Genomic DNA, 22,495 nt, shown 5'->3' with positions numbered 1-22,495 from the left:
CAGTACGTTTGACATAATCCAGCGTTTTATTAGCGAGACCCGTAACGACTCGCACGTGTGCACTACGTCGCCTTTGTTCTATCAAAATTACACCCCAATATCCAAACGTCACACATCCCCAACAATTTCATTCAAAAAAGCACCCTACAGCAACTCTCACAGAGTTTAAATTACAGGCTTATTGAGTATCCTTTGTACTCTTTCGATGGCGCGAACGGCCATGTTATTATTTCGTTTTGGCGGGCCGTGACTGACGTTCAAAGTCGGTGTTGCCATGCGGAATAAACTGTAATACGAGTTATGAAAGATTATAGCGTAATCTGGGAATATTGAAGACAATAAGAATGAGCTTACCTTCGTTTGGAATAGGGGTGATGTAAGCGTTTGTTACTTTTATTGTTCGAGGGGTGGGCTGACTTAGGCTGCACTGTTTGTGTTCTGTTAAACGTTGATATTAAACGTTTTTTGAGCATAAAAGAACAATGTCCTTATAGATAGCAATAATATTTATTAGTATGATTGGCGATTAATTTTCTTTGTGTTGGTAAGTATCATTCCTTTAATTTCTTCTTAACGTTGTAGTTACCCAGAAAAGTAAAATAATTGCCCGGCTTAGTGTACCTAGGTAATGTATACCTAGTTTCACTTATAACACTTTCTTACCCAAGGCCAAGCCTATAAAATGTTTTCTGGGTGATTCTTCTAATTTTATTTGCTCACCTATCTACATAAAAACCTCACGTAGACCAAAATTACTATCCCTTTGTATGCAAATTTCTGAAAGTCGATGTAAGCATTTTCTCTTTGAAGCCAGTACTTGAGTTACAAGTGTTCTACCTAGATATAAATGTCAGTTCTTCGAAGACTTGACCCCATCATTCTGAGGTCCACTTGAGGATCAAAGGGGCTCCGAAAGAAGTCGAATGAAAGACCAAATAAAACTCATTAATTTTATTAATTTTATAAATCGAAATTCATTACACCTTCCTTCTTCATTATAGTTACAAATTCCTTCTCATTAATACTATTATTTATAATTATCGTAATTAATTATTAACTCCCCCCTAAACCTACAAATTATACATCGACCTAATTTCTCAGAACATATAAATTAAGTTGAAAAACGTTAATTACAACTCCATTTTGTTACAACTGACGAATTATTCTAATTTTTAATAAATTCTTATTGCTATTATTTCACATCGGACATTACGTGGGGAAAACCGCCATCTTGTCACGATGTTGCCAATGTTTTCAATAAAAATCTTCACTAATTTTAAAATTAATATTTACATTGCAGCAATTCGCAGATTTCAATTAATAAAAATTGACTTAAGTACATAATGAGGAAATAAGTAATGTGTATCTTGTGTGATAAATTGAGAACTCTGATAGACTGTTAACATATTGAATTATCGAAATATTTGTAAAACCATAGACACAATAAAGAAACCAACTCACAATATTTCTTGAATGAAATAGAAAATATTTGTGTTTATTACTATAAATTCGTTGTTTAATAGTGTTCTTGCAATAAAATTGGTTTTAACCATAATCAAGACCATATTAAATGTTTTAACTTGGCTGGGTTCAATTATTTTAATATAAATTAAAACTATTTATTTGTTTACTGAAAACCAAGAAGCGATAATTTAATTTTAGGCAAGTGTATCAATATTTTTCGAGAATCAGCCAAGTTAAAATCGAAATTAGATTGCACAAGGGATGCCTCCCGAATCCGCTCGATAACTAGGAGCGATCACAACTATATACATAAGGTAGTATCTACACACGCAAACACTGACTCTTTTTAAATTATTTTCTATTCACACAACAATTAGCTACTTCTTTATCAGTTATTTACAGTAATGTACCTACAGAAAACGACGGGAGTCTCACCACCATGTTTGAAAAGAAAATCCATTTAATATAAGTAATTATTGCTATAGACATTAGGTTCATTTTCTTATAAAACCTTTTCATAGTGTGTTTTGTAGTAGATAATACTATGCGCAGGTTGGAAGGTGATGAAACATCTCGCCAAAGTCATTACGTTACAATATAAGCGAAAACAAACGACATGTGCTTTTGTCAAACAAAATTGAGACATTATTGGAAGTTTGGCACTCTTATTTTAAAACCTGAACAAAAAATATTTAAACCACGTTTATTGAACTTGTAACTGCAACCTCGAAACTAGTCTAAGATGGTTTAATATGTCAACTTCTGAAAATGTATTGCGATAAAATATTTTTAATTCAGGTCCTTATGTCAGTAAAAAAATATCACAAAGAATCAATTCAAATCCTCACGTGTGCTTAACTAAAGCTATTGCTAATTATTTACACATTACCCTCCTCCCGTTGTGCGGCAGTTACCGACTATGTCCACATTTCACATCAACACTTTCGGAATTTCACTATTTTTCTAATCAATGTTCATTTTGTAGCTCTAGCCACGTCGCTTCACCCGAGACAGTGTTCTTAGAGGAGACATAAACAACGAAACACACGTTATATTTTACGTGTTTCTTCAAAAGGCTAAACCATGTAATTAATATTTGTACTTAAATATAACAAAATTATAAGACACAAAATATTTTGCAATTAACAAAATCACCTAAACGAATTGACATAATAATTCTTTATATTTACCCCGAATTTGGGGAAAATATTTCACTCACAGCAACACTAAATAAGAATGTGACGACAAGGAAATGATTGAGTCTACAAAAACTAAGAAAACAATAGAATTTAATCAAAATACATCTCTTCCTTGAACATTGTCTCATGATAAAGCTGTGGGAACTTCTACCAGGCGCGGCCCTGTAGCGGCAGGTACCCGGAGCACTGCTGCTGGTAGGCCGCGGGCTGGCGGTACGACGACACCAGCGGGTTGCTGCACGCCGCCTGCGACGGCTGCGGGGCCGAGTACCCGGACGTCGGCGTGGCGCAGTGGCTGTGCGCTGGTGATGAAGACTCTCCGGAGCCACAAGGTTTCCCGTCCTTCACCAGGACGGGAACTGCCACTCGTCGGGGCGATGATGACGACTGTTGAAGAAATTACATTAACTTTCTAAACTATAGCTGTACAAAAGCGTTCCCATAAAACTACAATTAATTAAATAAATCATTATGACGAAAATTACATGAAAGCCAGCAAGTCATTAGTGGGCGGGCGGCGCCCAGCGAACAATGAAATGTCAGGGCTGCCCGCCCGCCGCCCCCGCCGTGCGAATTGAGCCAATGTTCCACGCACGGGCAGGGTCACTGTACTAGCTAGCAGTGAGCGCGGTATTCTACAAGATCAACATTTTTCATGTAGCTAAACCATTTTATTGTAGGTTACACTTGTAACCTAGATTTATTAGGTAAGACTGTGTTTTCAATTTAGCCAAAACTAGGAGTACATTACAGTACCAATTAGTGTATTTTGCTGTAATTACAATCATAATTCATCCTTATTATTTCTTGAACAATAAATTCCACGAACAACAGCCGTAAGATAACATCAATCTAGGTTACCGTTCCACGTTGAGGTAGCCCTATTTTCCCGCGAAATTCTAATTGTCACGGGGTTGCCAGATTTGGGAAGTGCGGGTCCCGTATTTTGTTGGCCATTGACGCGCGCAGCGGGAGATTGCTATCGAGTGGACGAAGTCTATCGCCTTGGCAAACAGGGGAACAGCCCCGCGGCACCACGTCAGCGGTCGATTATTATCGCTTACACGTTAATATTCATTATTCATTAGCATTGTGTAAAATTTTATGAATTAATAATGTCACGTCGCCGCCGCTTGATCTGGCTCGGGGTTTCAGAGATTAAATTGTTGAGGGGTGGTTTTTAAACACAAGATACAGGATTGATATTGCGTTTGCGAATATAAATTAATTAAATTTTATTGCGAAACATATATAAACTTTATAATATAGTCTTTTTTTATGTGCAGTTTTCTACTAACCTAAATTATTGATCAAAAAATTATCTGAACCATTTTATTGACTTTGTACTTGTACGTGTCTTGTTATAGTTTATGTAACTGACCTGATTGTGTTGGTTTTGCTCCGCCATCGCCTTCTCCTTGGCCTGCCTCTTACATTTGTACCGATGATTTTGAAACCATATTTTGACCTGAAACAAATTACTTCACTGTAAAAACAGAAACACGCATCGTTTGCGGCGATACTATTTTATTCAGACGGAAATATTTCTATCTCTATATATAAAAATCAATAGCTGTTCGTTAGTCTCACTGAAAAACTTGAGAACAGGTGGACCGATTTGGCTAATTTTTACTTGAATTATTTGTGCAAGTCCAGGGCAGGTCTAAAAGGTGAGACAAAAAAAAGTTTGAGGCGGTACGAAGTTTGCGGGGTCAGCTAGTTGCAAATAAATAGTTGCGAAATGATTAATTACATTTCCGTATTTACTAGCAACATTCCAAAATATAAAAATGGCGGCTAGCTGCCATTGTTGAGAGTATCACGAATTGATTAGCCTAGTGATATCTGCGTTTAATGGCTGGATCGTAGTGGGGAGACATCGTAAAACTTGCCATTAAAACCGTAACCCTCTAACGCCGAGAATGAAGAAATTATATTAGTCTATAGCCAGATACCAACTTGTTGGGGAAGAGACGGAGAAGGTATATCGTAAGTGACCCGGTTGTGGCCACTTTAAGAATTTTATCGACTTTGAGGCTTTCTTAACTTGTAGTTTTTGTTATCACGAACATATTTCTTGTAAAAAGTCATTTAACATGTATTAACCTTGCCTAAGAAAACCCTTTTTTTAAAGAACGTCCAATAGAAAAATAACTGTATGAAAAAGAAAAAAAAAAAGGAGTTTGTGCCATTTTTGGCCAGATTCGTGCCATTTCTGGCCACGGTCGTGTGCCAGTTCTGGCCATCAAAATATACTATAAAAGTAATTAAAATTTATTAATTAAATTGGACATTTTACAAACAATGATTTTTATTTAATTTAGGAAAATATGAAATATTATTACTTCACTTTAATTTGATTTACAAATAAAGAGATCAACATTTATATGACGTTGGTAAAAGCTGCAAAGTAATCTGACCTCCCCTTTGTGTGAAGGCAATTTATTGCATCTCTGAAAATGAAAAATATGTATTTGTTGATATGTAAAGCCAAGGAAAAAAAGCCACGATAAAATAAAGGGGAAGAAGTGGGGTGTCTATGTACACCAGTTTTGGCCAGCCATGTGGCCAAAGATAGAGTAATTCATAATTTTCGTCTCCATTAGTGGCCACCTTCTAATAACCTCACTTCAGAAACATATGGCGACAAAATAACTTTAGTTCCACTTAGACAATATATTCTTCATGTAGTATTAACATAAACATCCAAAAAAATAAGCAAAGATTTAAAAAATAAAAACCCAAATCCTCACCCGCTCGCCTTAGCCTTTTTGTTAAGATCTTAACAATTTCACCCTCAACTAAAAAAAATGACTTGTTGCATCGAAGTGAAGTTTGACACATCAAAGCTGCCAACGGTATCAGTATCTCCAATATTCAATATTTTAAATACTGTACATCACAGAGTAATTTATTTGTCCATGCCTTAGTTATAAATATTTGAAGGTCCAAATGGCCACAAAGGGGTCGATGGCCACAACCGGGTCAGTTGCCCTATATTGTTCCCAGTTTTTAGTCAATACGTACTTTGATATTTATGTAACTTGCTTGTGTACCTATAAATGTGAGGTAAAATTACTTAGGGGCCATATCATATTACAGGTTTCAGATTCTTTTACTTCTTCTCCAAATAAAGTGTACAGTTTGTGAATTTCTCTTTAACTTGAAGTAAGCCTAAGTCTAGATTACTACGTAAGTAACACAATCCTCCCCAATCTCAGCAACCTGACTTATTGCTCCCGTACACACGCGTACAGTTACAATGACTGGTAAAACGATAGCAATTAATGCGCTAATCCCATTGCAAACGGGGAACGAGTCAACAAGAGAAGTCAGTGTCTCCCTGAAATTAGCGCTAGGCCGAGCCTGGTCAACACTCCACCTTAATGACGAAAGAATAAACATGCAATGTTTGCCCCACCGAGCGGCCAGCCTTTGTCTACGCACGCTCCCGACGCAGCGAAATATACACTTTATTTATTATTTATACATCGAGAGCGTTTCCTCGTGTTTATTCTTTGAAATGGATGTGTACTCCCCCGTACCAAGCTCTCCCGCTGCGGTACCAAACATTATCTTGTCGCCAATCCATCGTTCACACATCCGTTACAAAAACAAATCGTTACATCGTCACTAAATACTGGCCACTACACTCACAGACAGCTTGACAGCGTTTTCTTTTTTTCCGTTTGCTGTGTGGTGCTTCGTTGTGGGAACGTTGTCAGCATTGACGCGCGCTTTGTGCTGCGTTCAGCAATGATGCTCGCTAGGTTATTTATGGAGGAGGTGAGAGTTAATGAACGGGCCCCGTCGGCGGGCGTCGCTTATTGCACTCCGCCGAGCCTCGGACCTCTCGTGTGGAGTACTTTCTTTCAATCTCCTTGTGCATAATGCTCGGTGTTGGCTCGCACGCACTCTACGCCCGAGTGCGCCATTCACTTATTTGTTTTACATCTAAACGACTGTTGTTACTCGTCGAGTGATGAGACATTTCGGGTGTGTCCGAGGGCTTTCGTGCTTGAGTTTACACCCACTTGGCTGCCAAGCGTGATGTTTTTCTATTATGTTGTGCTAACTGCAGTCGGCTACCGGAATCCATCTTGGCATTTCCTTAATTATATCGACTAACTCGATAATTATAGTTGTTTCACGATATTTGTGGAGACCCACGTGAGGATTTTGAGGCATAAAAAATTACGTTCATTAAAATGAAAAAGCGGCCACCCAGTCAGCTGTCAGCGTTACAATACAAGTCAATTTTGGCGCCGAAGCCTTTCCTTCGTCAAGAATTTGTGAGTTTCTGAATCGAAGTCTAATCGCCATGGTATAAGGTCGGAAATGGGTCGTGGAATGTTTAGACATAGCTCGGTATATAGTCCTCGCGTAGGTGTTCCGTTTCTGTGAACGATGACTCGGTATATCGAGCGACAATTATTATAAATAAAGATGCACTCGTGTTTGTTTAGCTCTTCATTTGCTGCAGTGATTTTTTCCAGCGATGAGTTTGACGTTTTAATATTCGAAGCGTTTACTAACAATGGCTGGTATTTGGGCTCAGTTTCGTGTGAGTTTGGAGAGGGCAGGCTGATGGTAAGTAAATTAATTCTAAGGATTTTACAAGAATCAGTAGGAGCGCAAACATTTGGACATTTTTAAGTTTGTGTGTTTTACGGTAATTGAGAATGTAGATGTGTACAGGTTTAAAAGAATGGTGGATATCTCAAGTAGCCACAAGATGTAAAACAAAATTGGTTGAAGAAATAATACGTAATGGAAAATAACATTTCAATATGAGTAAACCAAAGTGCCGTTAGATGATTAAATAAACGCTTCCATCGTCGATTCATTTAGAAACGTACGGCGTGTCACTGATTTGTCATTCCCGGCAGCTTTCACAATGGCTGATTGTCGCACATTATTGTATCACATCTCTGCGTCGGACGCGAGGCGACGGCGCGCTGAGTAAACATCGGGCCGCGCCATGACAGCGCATCAATGAGCTTCATTTATTTAGTAACTTATAAAAATATTGAGCAAAAAAATCTCTTCGTACAATCACAAAATTATTTGACAAACGATTTTCAACCTTATTCCAAAGAAATTTTTAAATTTTAACGGTACAAAGTAATTTGACGGATGCAAAGTAAAGATGGCGGATAGTACGTGAGTGAATGTTGGTAACAAAATGTTGCGGACTGTGTTTTCTCAGGTGATTGTGATTCTTTCAAATTTATTGTGTGGATAGATAGGTATTGTCAATCTTTACAATTTAATATTACAGTTTCTAATTTTGTGTTATTGATAATCGGATTTAATCTGCAGATGCTGAAATAGGATGGCTGTGGATGTGTGTTGAAATATACATACCTATAGTAGAGGGTGGCAATTTTTCTTAGGAAGACGATGGTATTAGTCGAAATCTCACTATCACCCGTAAAGTATGAAAAGGCATAAAGCCAAAATGATATTCAGGATCAGAATTTGGATAAGTACGAAAAATATTATCAACCTCTACATTGCAAGATTACAACATCCATGTTCCCTTAATCACATTCGGTTCTCGAGTAACCCGGAATATAAGTAATTATATAATGTAACTGGTAGTACATAAGCTGTGAGTATCGTTTAATGTAGCTCCCGACTCCCGACTCCCGACCCCTGCCCGCGGACCGTGACTCGCACCGCCCGCCTCTGTTTACACATCAATCCACCAAATTAATATTTGTAAGTTGTATGCTTATTAAACTCGGTTTAAATGTTACTTGTCTATACGTTTGTTTTATTAAACAAATACACTTTGACGTCGAGGTTTTATAAACATTTCGTACGTTCATATTTATTTATCAAGTTTATTGAGAGGTTAGAAGGTAGCCACAAATTGCAGACCAACAAAATATGACAAAAAGCCTTCAGTCCAATTCACCGATGTATAATTTGCGAAATAATCACAAAAAGTATCCTAAGATCCTACGCAAACACCGCAATACAACAATGGAACATTACAATTCAAATAATGGCCGTTACCTGTGCCACAAAGGGCTGCGTCAGGTGTATCATCCGCTTAACATAGATCTATTAATCCTCCACAATGGCTCGCAAAAAGTAGCCATTCATAAAATTTAATCTCGAATATATTGCTTTGTACTGGCAACCCGAGCGAAACGCCAGCTAATAATTTTCGCGGTTATTAAACTCGGGGAAACGAATCAAAAGTTTTTTGAAATTTGTTTTGACATGTTGGCCGCAACCGCCTTTGATGCAGTGATCTTGGAGACCCTTCGGACCGCAGGGTTCTGGATAGTGAAACCTTCGACCGAGCTATTTATACCTACCTCAATTTTAGTAATACAATTCAAATAAAGGATCTACATTATTCACTAAAAAACTATTAAGCATTTCCAAGCACTTCCAGAACGCAGCGTAACCATTGCGTCTAACCGGGCCAATTTTTAATAACCGAAAGCAGATGATTTTCGGCCGCTTACAGGAAGTTTATTGAGATCCCGGTCCCACGCAGATTATGGATTAAAAAAACTTGGAGTGGGATTATTGGTAAATTATATGCTCTGAGGGATCCGCCGACGGGATTCAATCAGGTTACCTTAAATAATTATGATGCGAATGTAAATATTATTTTATTGAAGATATTTCGGCGTTGGGGAAAATTTTCTTTTGTGTTGTAACCACACTGGGGAAGGTGAAACGTTTTTTGTTACTTTTTGATTTTATTGTATGAATAGACAGATTGCAGCCGAGCGGCTGTCTAGATGACTTGGTTTGCTAATGAATTCAATAATAGAAATGATGTTGTGGCGACACATGACAATTGACAGATGAAATAAGTCGCACATAGACAATCGACGAATAAATCAACGGATGACGACATAAATCTTATCGCACATAGTATGAAAGTTACAAACTAGCAAGCATGGATAGAAAATCCCAACAAACAACAGTTGGGCATAAAGTCCGCCCGCTACGATCACCTCGCTTGGTCGGAGAATCCTACTGTTCTTAGGCAACTTTACTAACTATTCCCTAAAACAGAAGAGAGAGGCCGTTCTCAGCTGTGAGATAATAATAGGCTGATGATGATAATGCTTGTAAAGTTCTATTTATCGAGTGATTCTTGGTTAAATGATTACGATACGGAATGAAGGTTTTTAAAGTCAGTGTTTTAGAAGACCTACAGCAAAGCAAGTATCGTCATTGCTGACGTCACACTATTGATTAGATCCTAGATGGATGACGTCATTACACAACATACGATCATTAATCCATGTTCGAAATAGCAAAAAAAGCAGTTGATTCCTTGACATAATCAACAGTTGTCTGACACAAACATGATAATTTTTCCGGGGCTACTTGTCGAGGGCCAGTGAGCGAACATCGCTGTCAGCTATTGTTTCATGAAGCACCATTATCTCATTCCTCTCATTATACGTGTCGCCCGCCCGCATGCGCGCATCCGCCGGAGACAAGACCATAGAGTTCGTGACCATAGACAATGACTACACTCTTTTGTTTCCAACTTTTTTGGCATCTCTCACGCTTTTTATAACGGCGTTTGATATTTAGACAGTTTTTTATACCTACTCTAATTAATTGTGTGAGAGGGTGGGACGCTGAGTTTGATGTTTTCATTATCTGGGATTTTTTAGATTTTCTTGTTCGTACTTACCTACAATAAATATCGACAGTATTTCTATTCCTTTAGAAATTCCTTAGCTAACTATAGCACCTATTTTTCAAAACGCACGGTGATCCCAAGCACTTTAGCGCCGGAAATTTAGATACGTGTATTTTAAGTTAGACTTTACAAACTTAAAACATCCAATCCAATAAGTAAATGAAACTTGAGCGACAAAAATTGTCTTTGAGGACAGACAGGACTTTGTCTCTCTCAAAACTCAGAATCAACTGAATTCCAAGTACAGAGAACACAGAACAATAATTAAAATAGTCATTAGAGTTATAAAATCAGAGTTTGTTCGAGGGAAGCGGGCGTAGCTCGCGAACATCGAAATTTACTTAAGTCCAACGAAAGCGCCCTCTATTTACTCATCGCGAACGTCAAACAGTCGGGATATTGTGGCCGAGTCCGTCTTTATTGGCGTATTTAAATGCTATGAATATGCAACGTTTTGCTTTCTATATTAAAGTTACTTTGTTTAAACTGACTTTAGGAAATTAATATCTATCTAAAAATAGTATATGTTTTGAGTTTGAGTTTGAGTTAGTTAGGGCTATCTGGTTTATTAGTGCACAAAAGGATCAGAATTATATACTATATTACTTTTATAATTACATTGAGGTCTAAAATAATTTTAATGTAGACTACAAACAGTAGCAACCTCAATAACGACATAGGAAAATAATACTTAACTACTTAGTGAATGCATTCACTATAAGTAGGTACTCAGCAAAAGAGAGAGAAAAAAAAATGAAGCACTTAAATCTATCAAACAAATCGGTAATGGTAATCAGAAAAATGGCGAAACTCTATACAGATAATGCAGCGATTAATGCGTGAAGCACGCGTGCGCCGTGTGCCAGGCAGCAGCCGGGGTCGGCCGCGCTAACCGGACCGGCAGCTACAGATTTCACGTTAATAGAAAATACACTACACAGAACACCAGATCAGTTTTCGAATGTTGAGGAACCAAATAATAATAAAACACTCTAAAGTGCAGTAGAAAGTAGCGCAATCTTTATATTTATAATTCTTCTGTGAGTGTGTATCTCACTGAACTTCTCTTAAACGACTGGACCGATTTTGATGAAATTTTTTGTGTGTGTTCAAGGGGATCTGAGAATGGTTTGAATTCACAATTTTGTCCGCTGGATAATGTTTTTTTAATTAATTTTTAATTTATTAGTAGTTGTTGATTTTGGAATGTGTCCTGTCCTTTTTGGACCCGACAAATTTTCAAATTAAAGACGTGTAGACAGGACAACGTCTGTCGGGTCCGCTAGTTACCTATAATTTGATTTTAGCTAAGGAAAATGTCACTATGACACTTTCAATTGTTCAGAAGGGATTTTAATGATAGGGCTCAATATGATAAATTAGGTAAAGGCAGCAAAACTTATGTGGAAGGTCTTGGGGACGTGGACGGTCTTTGTTCACCCGTAGAACTGCATAGATTTAAGAAAATATTATAGCTAAATCTAGTACAAGACCTTAACATTTCTTTAGAATATTATTTTAGTTTTTTAATGTCTTTCTCAATATATTTCATTTTTATTTGTCAAATCCGAATAAATGTAAACATAACATTCATAACATTTCACACATCGACGAAATATTTCACCAAATATTTGCGTAAAAAATGTCACCGCCATTATTAATATAACTGTCAACGGCACGCGCCCTATTTCCCACATTCGTTTACAAAATTCAAATCCTTTACAACAATGCGTCGATAATCTCTAGCCGTGTCGATATAAATTTCATAAACTCGCTGCGACCCCAACAATGGTTTTAGGTCCATGAATAATCTCCATTTTGACGGTGTCAACACCAGCCGTTTGGCGCCAAAACAAACGTCAAACGGGCACAATGGCGGCGCGCGTTAAGCCGAAGATAATGCGTTGTTATTATAATTGGGCCGCATAGTTGGTATTGTTGGACCGTGCAGGTTAATTACGTTGTTAATTGCAGCTACTTGCACGGCTGTGCTTTCATTTTGATGTGAAATGAAATCGACCATATACGTACGTATGAGATAAATTTTCCAAGATAAGTAGTAAGTAACGTAGGTTTCGAGAATTCGATTCCCGATTTAAAAAACAAGTATATTTTGCTTTTGAATAATTAGCTTCTTAGAAATTCTGATTCTCATTTATAGAAGGGTACTTAACTAGCTAGTTACCTACTTCATCTTAAGTTTATTGTTTTTATGAAAAAAATTCTATCGTCTGATCAATTTACCTACAATAAAAAAAACTCTTGGAATTATTTTTCCAATTATTTATCAAAGAAACAAGAATCAAGATGGTTTTTGAACTAAATCAGAGTCTCCCAAAGAGCTTGAAGACAAATAAACCGCCCATAAACATCGATTACGTAACACAATCGAGATCAATTGACAACAAACGACCCCAAACTTAGTGCGCGGCAGTTAACCCTCAACCCTTAGATGGATATCACGATATCAGCCTCGAGGCAACATGCGTTCTGTGGGCGTACGGTGTAATTGACTTCGGTCATTGCCGGAGGCGTTGGACGGTTAGAATGGTGATTTACGAGCTTGTGGTGTTGGCACTGCGTGACGCCCACACAGACCCGCGTTGCTGTCAAAACTTGTACCTACATTATCTATGGTCACTGGTCACACCAAATTATGTCATGAGGCGGGACCGTGTTTAACTCGAATTATTCCTGAATGTAGTTTTCATTGGATAGTGTTGAAGGGTTGTGAATTTCCAATGTTTGAGAGAAAGGGTGTGTGTGAATTATTCATCTTGTTGTGTTGTTCGATATTTCTTTCGGAGGGAAAATTTGTGAATTTTTTTAAGTCATTTTAGAGACGTGTTTATGTATCTATCTATGTAAAGGTAGATGTTTACTGTTCTGTTATAATATTTACCAACATAACCAGAGATTGGCTCTGAACTTACTATACAGATACAACACACATATTTACTGACACACGTTACCTATACTCCCACCCCGATTTGATAGAAACTACCAAAATCATTGTTAATTTCAATCTGGCAATAATTTACGAACACGACTGAAAACTTCAAAATAACACAATACACATTTATTTATGCTTAGAAAGACTCAGGACACGATTTACTCAGTAAAAAAAAAAAACGTTTACTTATATTAAAGTAGGTACCTAGGTATATGTGTAGAGTGACTGACCTGTGTCGGCGTGAGGTGTATGAGTGAGGCGAGGTGTTCCCTCTCCGGCGCTGACAGGTACTTCTGTTGCTTGAACCGCCTCTCCAGCTCGTATACCTGCACAAACATTACTGGATTAAAGAAAATTACTCATAAATCCTACTATTTTATTATGACTTTTGTGAGATATACTAAATTAATTATAATGTTATCGGCTTACAGTAGCAGTGTGACAATCGCCGCGTTGTGTGTCGTGGATATCATATCCGAGGCTCATGCCTATAGCATGGCTTGAAATTAGTCGAGTTCCTCGTCAAACAGTTACATGAGTAAGCCGATAATATAATAATAACATTTTTTTCTAATTAAATTTAGGTATTTAAAAATGTAATTAACAAGTAAGATAAATAAATAAATAGAAAATTAATCCTACTATTATTATAAATATGCAAGTTTTTATGTTTGTTACTTCTTCACATCAAAACGGCTGAAGGAATCGAAATGAATTTGGTACAGGGGTAGATTATAGTCTGGAAAAAGATGGGCCACATCTTATCCACAAGAACGCGGGCAAAGCCGGCAATGCTAGTAACACATATGTATAAGACCCCACAAATTGAACAAAATAATTAGTCTACATTTCACAATAGGTACAAGAACATAATTTAATTGTAGATGTTTAAAAATAGTTGAGGTTTTCGTTCGTCCATCTTGTATTTAATAATAGGTATGTTCTGAGGCACCATTTACTAATATTTGCAAAATAACACATTACCTAAGTATAAGTAATGTAAGTACGTAATTATATTTACTACAGTCACAAACCTCTTACTGTATTAAATTACTAATAAGGCCCTATTCTAAACCATTGCAAAGATCAATAACCAAAATTAATTCAACAAAACTTCCCATACACGTACACACACACACACGCGCACACACAGTACCTAAAGCTACAGTTACACACAAGGCTACATTGGAATCAAACTGCAACTGGAAAATTCCGTGGAAATAGAATTAATTACACGGCTGATAGGTGGCGTGGGGCGCAGGGCGGGGCTCCGCTCGTGGGCGGGGGACCCGCCCTTCGGGGCTCGAGCTAACGCAATTTTGCCTTTAGACTTTAGTTAGCTTTTGAATGCCGAGTTGCCTGTTTGAGTTAACAAGATTTATAATGTCGAAATTGATACATTTTCTTTGGTTGTTATGTAATTTATGTCATGAGTTTAATTTGTGTTTATAGGAAGGAGATGTACAAAGGAATGTTTTGTTCTAAGGGTATTTTTTCTTAGTTTAAAGTAATAAAAACATTTAGGTATATTAAGTATCTGAAGTCGACGTCTTGAGTTTGACCAGCTGGCCTTTTTTCTCACCTTTTAAACCTGCCTTAGACTTCCACAAATAATTCAAGACCAACATTTGCCAAATCGGTCCAGGCGTTCTTGAGTTTTAGCGAAACTAACGAACAACAATTGATTTTTATTTATAGCGTAGGCTCATATTCCACGAGAGTTGACTCGACACAGTGGTTCGGTCACCATGGTACCACCCTGGCATCAAACCGGTCATACTTCTCGCATTCACGCTACACTTCACCCTTGTAAGGCCGGCCATACATAGTGCGTGCGACGCGAATTTAATTTCTGTCGTTTTTGCGTTTAAACCAGTTATGTTAAACAATACCAAGAATACAATGACTTAAGTAGATTTCGCTGACTATATTATCTAGATATTATACGTACTGCTGTTGGATTTATTCTATTTGAAATATAATTAATATAATGCGTATTTCAGGCATGAAAAAGATTTTTCGATTACATCCACACATTATATTCTCGAAAATTCTTGGACTACAGTATTAAAAACCCGGCGGCACGGAAAAATATTAAAACCCTGATATTCCTACTTTTTATAGGTTTTTAAAAGAACAAATTATAAAATTCTTTATGTATTTTTTTCATTCAATTTATATCAAATCTTTTACATCTCCAGTTGATAATTGTTTTATCTACTGCTAAGCACCTATGTTGGAAGTACCCACCTAACATAGTAATCTGTGCTTAAGGTCGTATGTTTTACTCATATTTTTTTTAACCAAACGATAAGTAAAGAGGCTAATGAGATGCAACTTTTCTATCGTCTATTATATTCCCAATTTTTTAACGACATTTCTCTTCAATCGCAGCATGAATACTTTTCCTTATATCGCGAATTAAGGCAGGTAGCGTCCCCTAGTCGGTATTTATTTGTAAAATGATCAGCAAATAATGTTCCCTCGGCGAGGGTCCCTGTTTCAAATATACATATAGGCTTTGCAGAACAGCTCTGAATACCGGCTTAGTTGACTGTTTTTGGAAAAAATATGATGTAGACACATAATACAAGATAAATTAATTAGTATGTACCCCATATAATTATGTTTGTATTTCCGATTTGGTTTTTCTGTTGAAATCCAATAACATATCCTCACTAACTTTTCTTTTTATTAACACAAAATCTTGTAAAAAATCCACGTAACTGAAATAGGCCTGTGAAAATAGCCAGCAGTTTCCAAGTAAGTATATATAATAAGTTATCACTCACCTGTGCCTGTGTGAACAGTACTCTCCTCTTCCTCCTCTGTGCTAGAGGGAACTGCATGGGCTTGGAGTCAGGTCCCGCACACGCGGCCAGCCCCCCCATGTTGTTGACGTGGCCCATCCCGCCAGACGTGGACGTCATTAGCCTGGAAACTAAAGCAGCCGCTCAGATACGCACACTAATAAGCTAAATGTACAAAGACCTTATATGATTATACTTAGGTCTTAATTTAGGACTAGTCTGTATAACTATAGGTATAGGATCACTGTCGGTTCTTCTTTCTTGTTTTAATTACAATACTTCTAATAGGGTTGATGACGGGGTATGAAAAGTAAAAATCTATTTAATCCGTCAGTTAGGTAATGAAAAAATATTAGACACGTATTATTAAACGTACCTAAAAGTGACGTCACGCCAGATTTCAAATCAATATAATATATCTACGAAAGTATTTGTTTCCGTAAGAAAAAAAAATACGTGTCTAATATTTTAAATAAATCTACAAGACGGACATTAAAATAAAAATTAGTCATCTATACTATGATCTGCATCAATTCTTCGTTAAGACTTCGATACTCACGTCACTTCAATTCATGGTCTGCCGATCTAATCAAAATGTCTACGTATACTTCATCTTGTAGTATAATCTAAATCAATAAACTTTTTATACTAGCCGCATTAAATAAATCAACCGAAGATTTAATTAATACTAAAGTTTGCCAAACACAAACGCTTTTAGTTCTAAAAACGGTCTCCATTAAGAAGAGCGGTTAAAGCTCAATCTTCAGTTAGCTAAGCTTTTGAAGTTGAGATTCGATTTCACTCTTGTTAATTACTCGTCAATTTTACTAGGGATTAATTTTATTTATACCAACATAAAAACGTAACCTAACTCTATTCTAATAACGCATGATCTCACAATGGTAAGTAAATTTCGTAGTTTAATAAAACTGTACTGCTTTAATAACATTTTTACCATCCTTTCAAATTATAAAAGAGAAGTAGCGGGAAAAATAAAAATTAATACTTTCTCGTGGTAGAAATTAATCTCTTAGCGCTGGTAACATTTAAGCCGGCGCCCGCCATTTTCCTAATGACACTAGACGCGGTTTCCCGCGTTAGTAGCTGTGCCAACGTATTTTTAGTCACTTTCAGAATATACAATTACGTTTAAATGCGTACAAGCGTACATCTTTTATTGCAAGCTTTTTAAAATTTGTGGTATAAAGGGAAATACTACTGTATCTATTGTATATTAGTTACACAAATTAAGTACGTAGGAAGAACTTAGCTAGAATTCTGTATCACTAGTAAAGAGTTTAGTCAATTCACAAGGATAACACAGATTTAAAAAAGTTTGTAAAAGTATTGGTAAAAAGTATTGTTTCAAAAAATCGTTTAACAAATCGGAATCTATCTATTAATAAAATATGCTACAGTTCTCACTTAGAACAATTCTTTGTGCGATCCACAAATTGTTGTTCTGGGGCTGGTTGTAGGGGAAAGTGGTTACCCTTCGTACGCTTTTTACATTTTATTTTTTTAAATTATGATTAATAATCGAATTTATCTAGTTTATAGACCTAAGTATAACAAATATATTGTAGTTTGTTACCAAAAAGTCCGACACTATTATGTCAAAAGGTTAAAGAGTTATAGTCATTTTTCTACGATAAGATATTTGTACGAATGTGTCCCACGTACGAATGGTGACCACTTTCCCATACATGTAGATTAAAAGTTTGAGTTTGTAAACGTATTTACGTAGTGGGTCAACTTTCAATTATCAAAAAATTATAAAACAAGAATCAACAAATAAATATATTGTGCACCAATTATCCTATGATTTTCACTTCACATATTTTCCTAGAAATTGGAAGGCTGGCAGATACGTTGTATATATGTAAAATATAACCATTCAATACTCCTCAATTTTGATTTCTATAGAATCGCGATTAATATTACTGCTGATAAACAGCGCCATTTAAATATTTTCAGTGGATTTCAACGGAAAATTTCTCATGAATTTTTAATGGTTAGCCAAAACTTTATAAGTATTTCCAACAAAAATAAGCAATTGAATAAAGAAATAATAATATCAAACACATGTATAATTTATAAACCTATTTTTTTTATTTTTTTTTATGATGATCGTTTTTAGACGTATCACCTCATGGTAAGCAAGCGCCACCGCCCATAGTCACCTCAAACACCAGAGGCGTTACAAGGGCGGTGCTTTTAGGGAAGCTGTTTCCCTTTAAGAATTTGAAGATTATTATAAAATCTATACATATAATAAAATCGTAGAAAAGTGTTGTCTATACATTGAAAATAAAAATAAAAAAAATAGCAGGGGTTATTGTTATGTCGATGTCGAACCCAAAAATGTAATTAACTTTTTTTTGTCTGTTTGTCTGTTTGTCTGTTCGTCTGTGCGCGCTAATCTCAGAAACGGCTGATCCGAGTTGGATGCGGTTTTCACGAATATATTGTGGGATGCTTAAATTTACATTTAGTGTTTGTTTCATGTCAATCGGTTCATAAATAAAAAAGTTATGTCAAATTAAAGAATCACGTCGAACATTCTATGCTTATACCATTAATCTCCGCAACTGTTTGACGGATTTGGTTGAAATTTGGTACAGATATAGTTTAGAACCTTAGAAAGGACATAGATATATTTTTATTTCAAAAATCAAAAAATAAAAATAAGAAATAAATTATTTATAAATAATTCTATGTCGATCGTTACACGACTTCGGTTCATGTTATTGTTTTAATTCATCGAAAAAAAGTAAATAAATAGTAAAAAGGTATGAAAAAAATAATATCAATATAATAAAACATTTAGTACAAAGAAAATGCTCTAACGGAGTATAGATAATTCTATGTCGATCGTTACACGACTTCGGTTCATGTTATTGTTTTAATTCATCGAAAAAAGTAAATAAATAGTAAAAAGGTATGAAAAAAATAATATCAATATACAGTAGAACTCCAATTATCCGAATTAATGGGGACCGGGACCCATTCGGATAATCAAATATTCGGATAATCGGATTTTTTAAAAAAAAATTGCCATTGAAGAGAATAAAAGCTACGTTTTGATATTGCACTATTTTTTTTATTTAATTAAATTGCGGGGGGAAGTCCGTGTAGGCACAAAGGCAAGTTAAGACAAGTCAAGTCAAAACTTGACGCGCAAACACTGGCTTCGCGGGGGGGGGGGGAGAATAATAGCGCACTTAGACATTTTTGGACAATTTTGTGATTCGGATAATCGGCGATTCGGATAGTCGGAGTTCGGATAATTGGAGTTCTACTGTAATTAAACTTTTAGTACAAAGAAAATGCCCGAACGGAGTATAAATAAATAATCCAAGTTGTCTTTATCCTCGATAGATGGCGTTGGGATCGAAATAGATCGCGCTATGGTTTCGTTACATTCATTTGGTTGGTTGGATTCGGCCGAGCGCTTCGGTACTATCGTAGAAAAAGTGTATTATTAGTCGTATGATTATTTATCTGTAGTGGTCCTACTGTTTCGTATATTCTAAATTGGTTTCGTTGTATTTGTCAATTAATAAGTTTATTTGTTGGGTTTTCCTGGTTTTTTGGTTAAACTATTTAACGTAGGTTTAGTTTGATATCGAATATTAGTAGTTACTGTAGTTAGTTTTTTTAATAAAATTGTAAGTCTAATTTATAAATTAATTAGATTAGATTTAAGTCGTTTCTTTTAAATTATTTAGTTTAAGCTTGGTTATTATAGCATAGAGGATAGGTTGTAATATAGTTTCTTTTTTAATTGTTATAAATTCGTAATTCGTAGCTTTCTTTAGTTTTAAGTTAGTTTAAGTCCGTTTTTAAACTATTTTTTCAATGCCCTAAGTGAGTATACATCTATTAAATTCAAACGCAGAGCTCATTATGTTGATTTTTGAAGAGTTCCCTGGAATATCTTCCACATCTCATTTTTGAAGAGATCCCGCGAGATCGGGAACTATGTGGTTAAAACCAAAAATTTGCCGGAAGTCACTATTCCACGCGAACGAAGTCGCGGGCAAAAGCTAGTAATAAATATAATTCTTAGTAGGTATCTACTTGCCACAAAGAAAAACACCTTTAACAAACGAGTTTGTCTGTCTGGCTTACTGGTCAAAACAACTGATTGCCGGCATCCGCCATCATTGCAATTGACTGGCTAATCTAACGGGTCAACGACCTGTGAAACTTGAACTCTTTCGTATCATATCATTTGAAATAAATTGAACAACTGCTGTCAATAAATATTTCTCATTTAGCGTCGATAAAACTTTTCAGTGCCTAACCACAAGAAGAATTGGTAGGTACTTTATCTGCAATTCTACAATATTTTTTTACAAGACGATGTTTACCAATTTATAAGTATTACTTAGGTATTGTTTAAGTAAGTACTAACTTTATAGTTCACTATAATTTAGTCATTACTGAATCAACATCCATTAATGTTGATGAGTAAAAACTTGAAATAAAACAGAACTGCGCAGAGAGCAGGCGAACACGAACGCTATACCTAGTACAAAAATAATTGGAACGTTTCCACCAACAAAAGAACGATAGACGCTTGCAAAGGTCGGCACATCAGCATTTTCGGCAGCAATATCCCGCACATTACACACGTCGGATCCGCTGCGTATTTACACAACACTCCAACCAAAAGGGTCTTTCAATAAAATATTACTACCCATTCTGTCTTACTCCATTGTGCGTGTGTGGCTCTGCTCTGTATTGTGTGCTATCTTCGCTCCATCGACGGCATTGGTGCAAGCTGTCGCGTTTGTGGGTTCCGTTTGGAATTTTAATATAGAACAAATTATATTGAATCTTTTCTATGTGCACTTTCAATCCTCACTCCAGAAAAAGAGTTTAAATTAACGGAATAGATCTCTTGATATGTTCACTTAATAGACGTTGCACAGATTTGTACGTAGTTATTATCTAGCAACAAAACCTTCATGAAATGTTTAACCCAATCAACACATACCTACATTGTTACTGTTACCAAGTCGTAGTTATGTTGTTATGGCAAAACAATCATTATTCTTTTAGCTCCGATCTTAGAACATTCGTCCCGTGCGCACGGTACCCCAACAAGATGGCAGCACTCGATTCCAACCTCCTTTGTGTAGTCGCACACCGGACATTTCGATATCTGTGGATCTCGTTTAATTGAAACGTTGCGCTATTTCCACAGCGACTCAATGGCTGCGTTTTTAGATTCCAATTGAATTGTTAAATGACACGTGAGGGGATGTTTACAAACATTTTCTATAGCGTTCGAAGATAGTTCCACGAGATTTTTATTGGGGATTTAATTTGATGCAATGCGTAAGGTTTTGTTTCTTTATTTCAAGGTAAATAGAGTTTTATGGTTTATATGGTTTACGTGAACAACAAAATTACTCATTTACTTCATGTTTAAAGAACATATTCCGCAACTTTGTTGCGCATACTTCTAAACTACCCTTAGTTTTGATAACGATTCACGGAGGTGTGAAACAGCCTTATAATTTCCTAAAAATACATCTTCACTCGTAATTTCTTGTGATATCGTATGTGACAGGGGTCGGACAGAGATGTGCATATATTTTGACAACAAATACGTCGGTAATTGAACCGGGGGATGGCCACGACGAGGGACGCTGGGGCGTCAGAACGTGTCATCGCAAACGGCACTATTTTCACGGTCGAATGGCAGCGGTGTTGCTATAAAATTGTGTTTATTTACTGTTCTGGTAGAAATGTGGACACGGTATTTTTAAGTAGATTTGTCAATTTATATTCTGATTCTAGTAACATTTGCCATAATCTAAACTAAAGTTCACACAAAGTAGATACGCACAGGTCGCATAATTACGTCGATATACCTACAAATATACATACACTAATAGATAAAATGATATCTGATTCCAACAAAAACACTGCCTACACCTAGACCTACCAATCCCCCAATTATCACGCCACCCGTACCGTGCGAAAAGTCTGAAGAAAAATAAATAGTTGCACGGGACGGACACTTGGCTTGCCGCGTGCATTTGATGACACGATTGGCGTAAAATTGGCCCGGACTTGCCGAGGGGGACTTCGAGAGGCAAGGTGCCTGCGACTGACGGGCGCTGACCACAACTAATTACCAACCAGACAATACTAGTTGAAAATTCAGCAAGTTTTAATGACCATCCGCTCTATGTGAAGTTATTATTGCTTTTCCAGAATAATTTTAGGCGTGATTGGAGTTCGTCCCTGTTTGGGTAATTCTGACCGTTGGGGTCGTTTGGTAGTTTGTTGTTCTAGTGCTAGGTATTTAAAGTTTAGTACTTTATGAATGTCTGTTTGATTTAAGATTCTTGTTTAAATG

The 22,495-nt window shown here is 36.4% G+C and overlaps 1 protein-coding gene across 1 annotated transcript in view; it reads right to left on the bottom strand.

The window, feature by feature from the left end:
- Positions 1 to 936: 936 nt before the first annotated feature.
- Positions 937 to 22,495, bottom strand: part of LOC118275696 (thyroid transcription factor 1) — a 37,811-nt gene continuing 16,252 nt past the window's right edge. The window contains exons 3-6 of the mRNA XM_035593759.2: positions 16,099 to 16,247; positions 13,537 to 13,632; positions 4,045 to 4,131; positions 937 to 3,050 (exon numbers count right to left, since the gene is read on the bottom strand). Coding sequence (XP_035449652.1) covers positions 2,811 to 3,050; positions 4,045 to 4,131; positions 13,537 to 13,632; positions 16,099 to 16,247 — 572 coding nt within the window. The 3' untranslated portion in view covers positions 937 to 2,810. The remainder of the gene's footprint in view (positions 3,051 to 4,044; positions 4,132 to 13,536; positions 13,633 to 16,098; positions 16,248 to 22,495) is intronic.

The sequence above is a fragment of the Spodoptera frugiperda genome, chromosome 8 (genome assembly GCF_023101765.2).
Source record: "Spodoptera frugiperda isolate SF20-4 chromosome 8, AGI-APGP_CSIRO_Sfru_2.0, whole genome shotgun sequence".
NCBI lineage: Eukaryota > Metazoa > Arthropoda > Insecta > Lepidoptera > Noctuidae > Spodoptera > Spodoptera frugiperda.
This window is presented reverse-complemented; position numbering and strand designations above follow the sequence as displayed.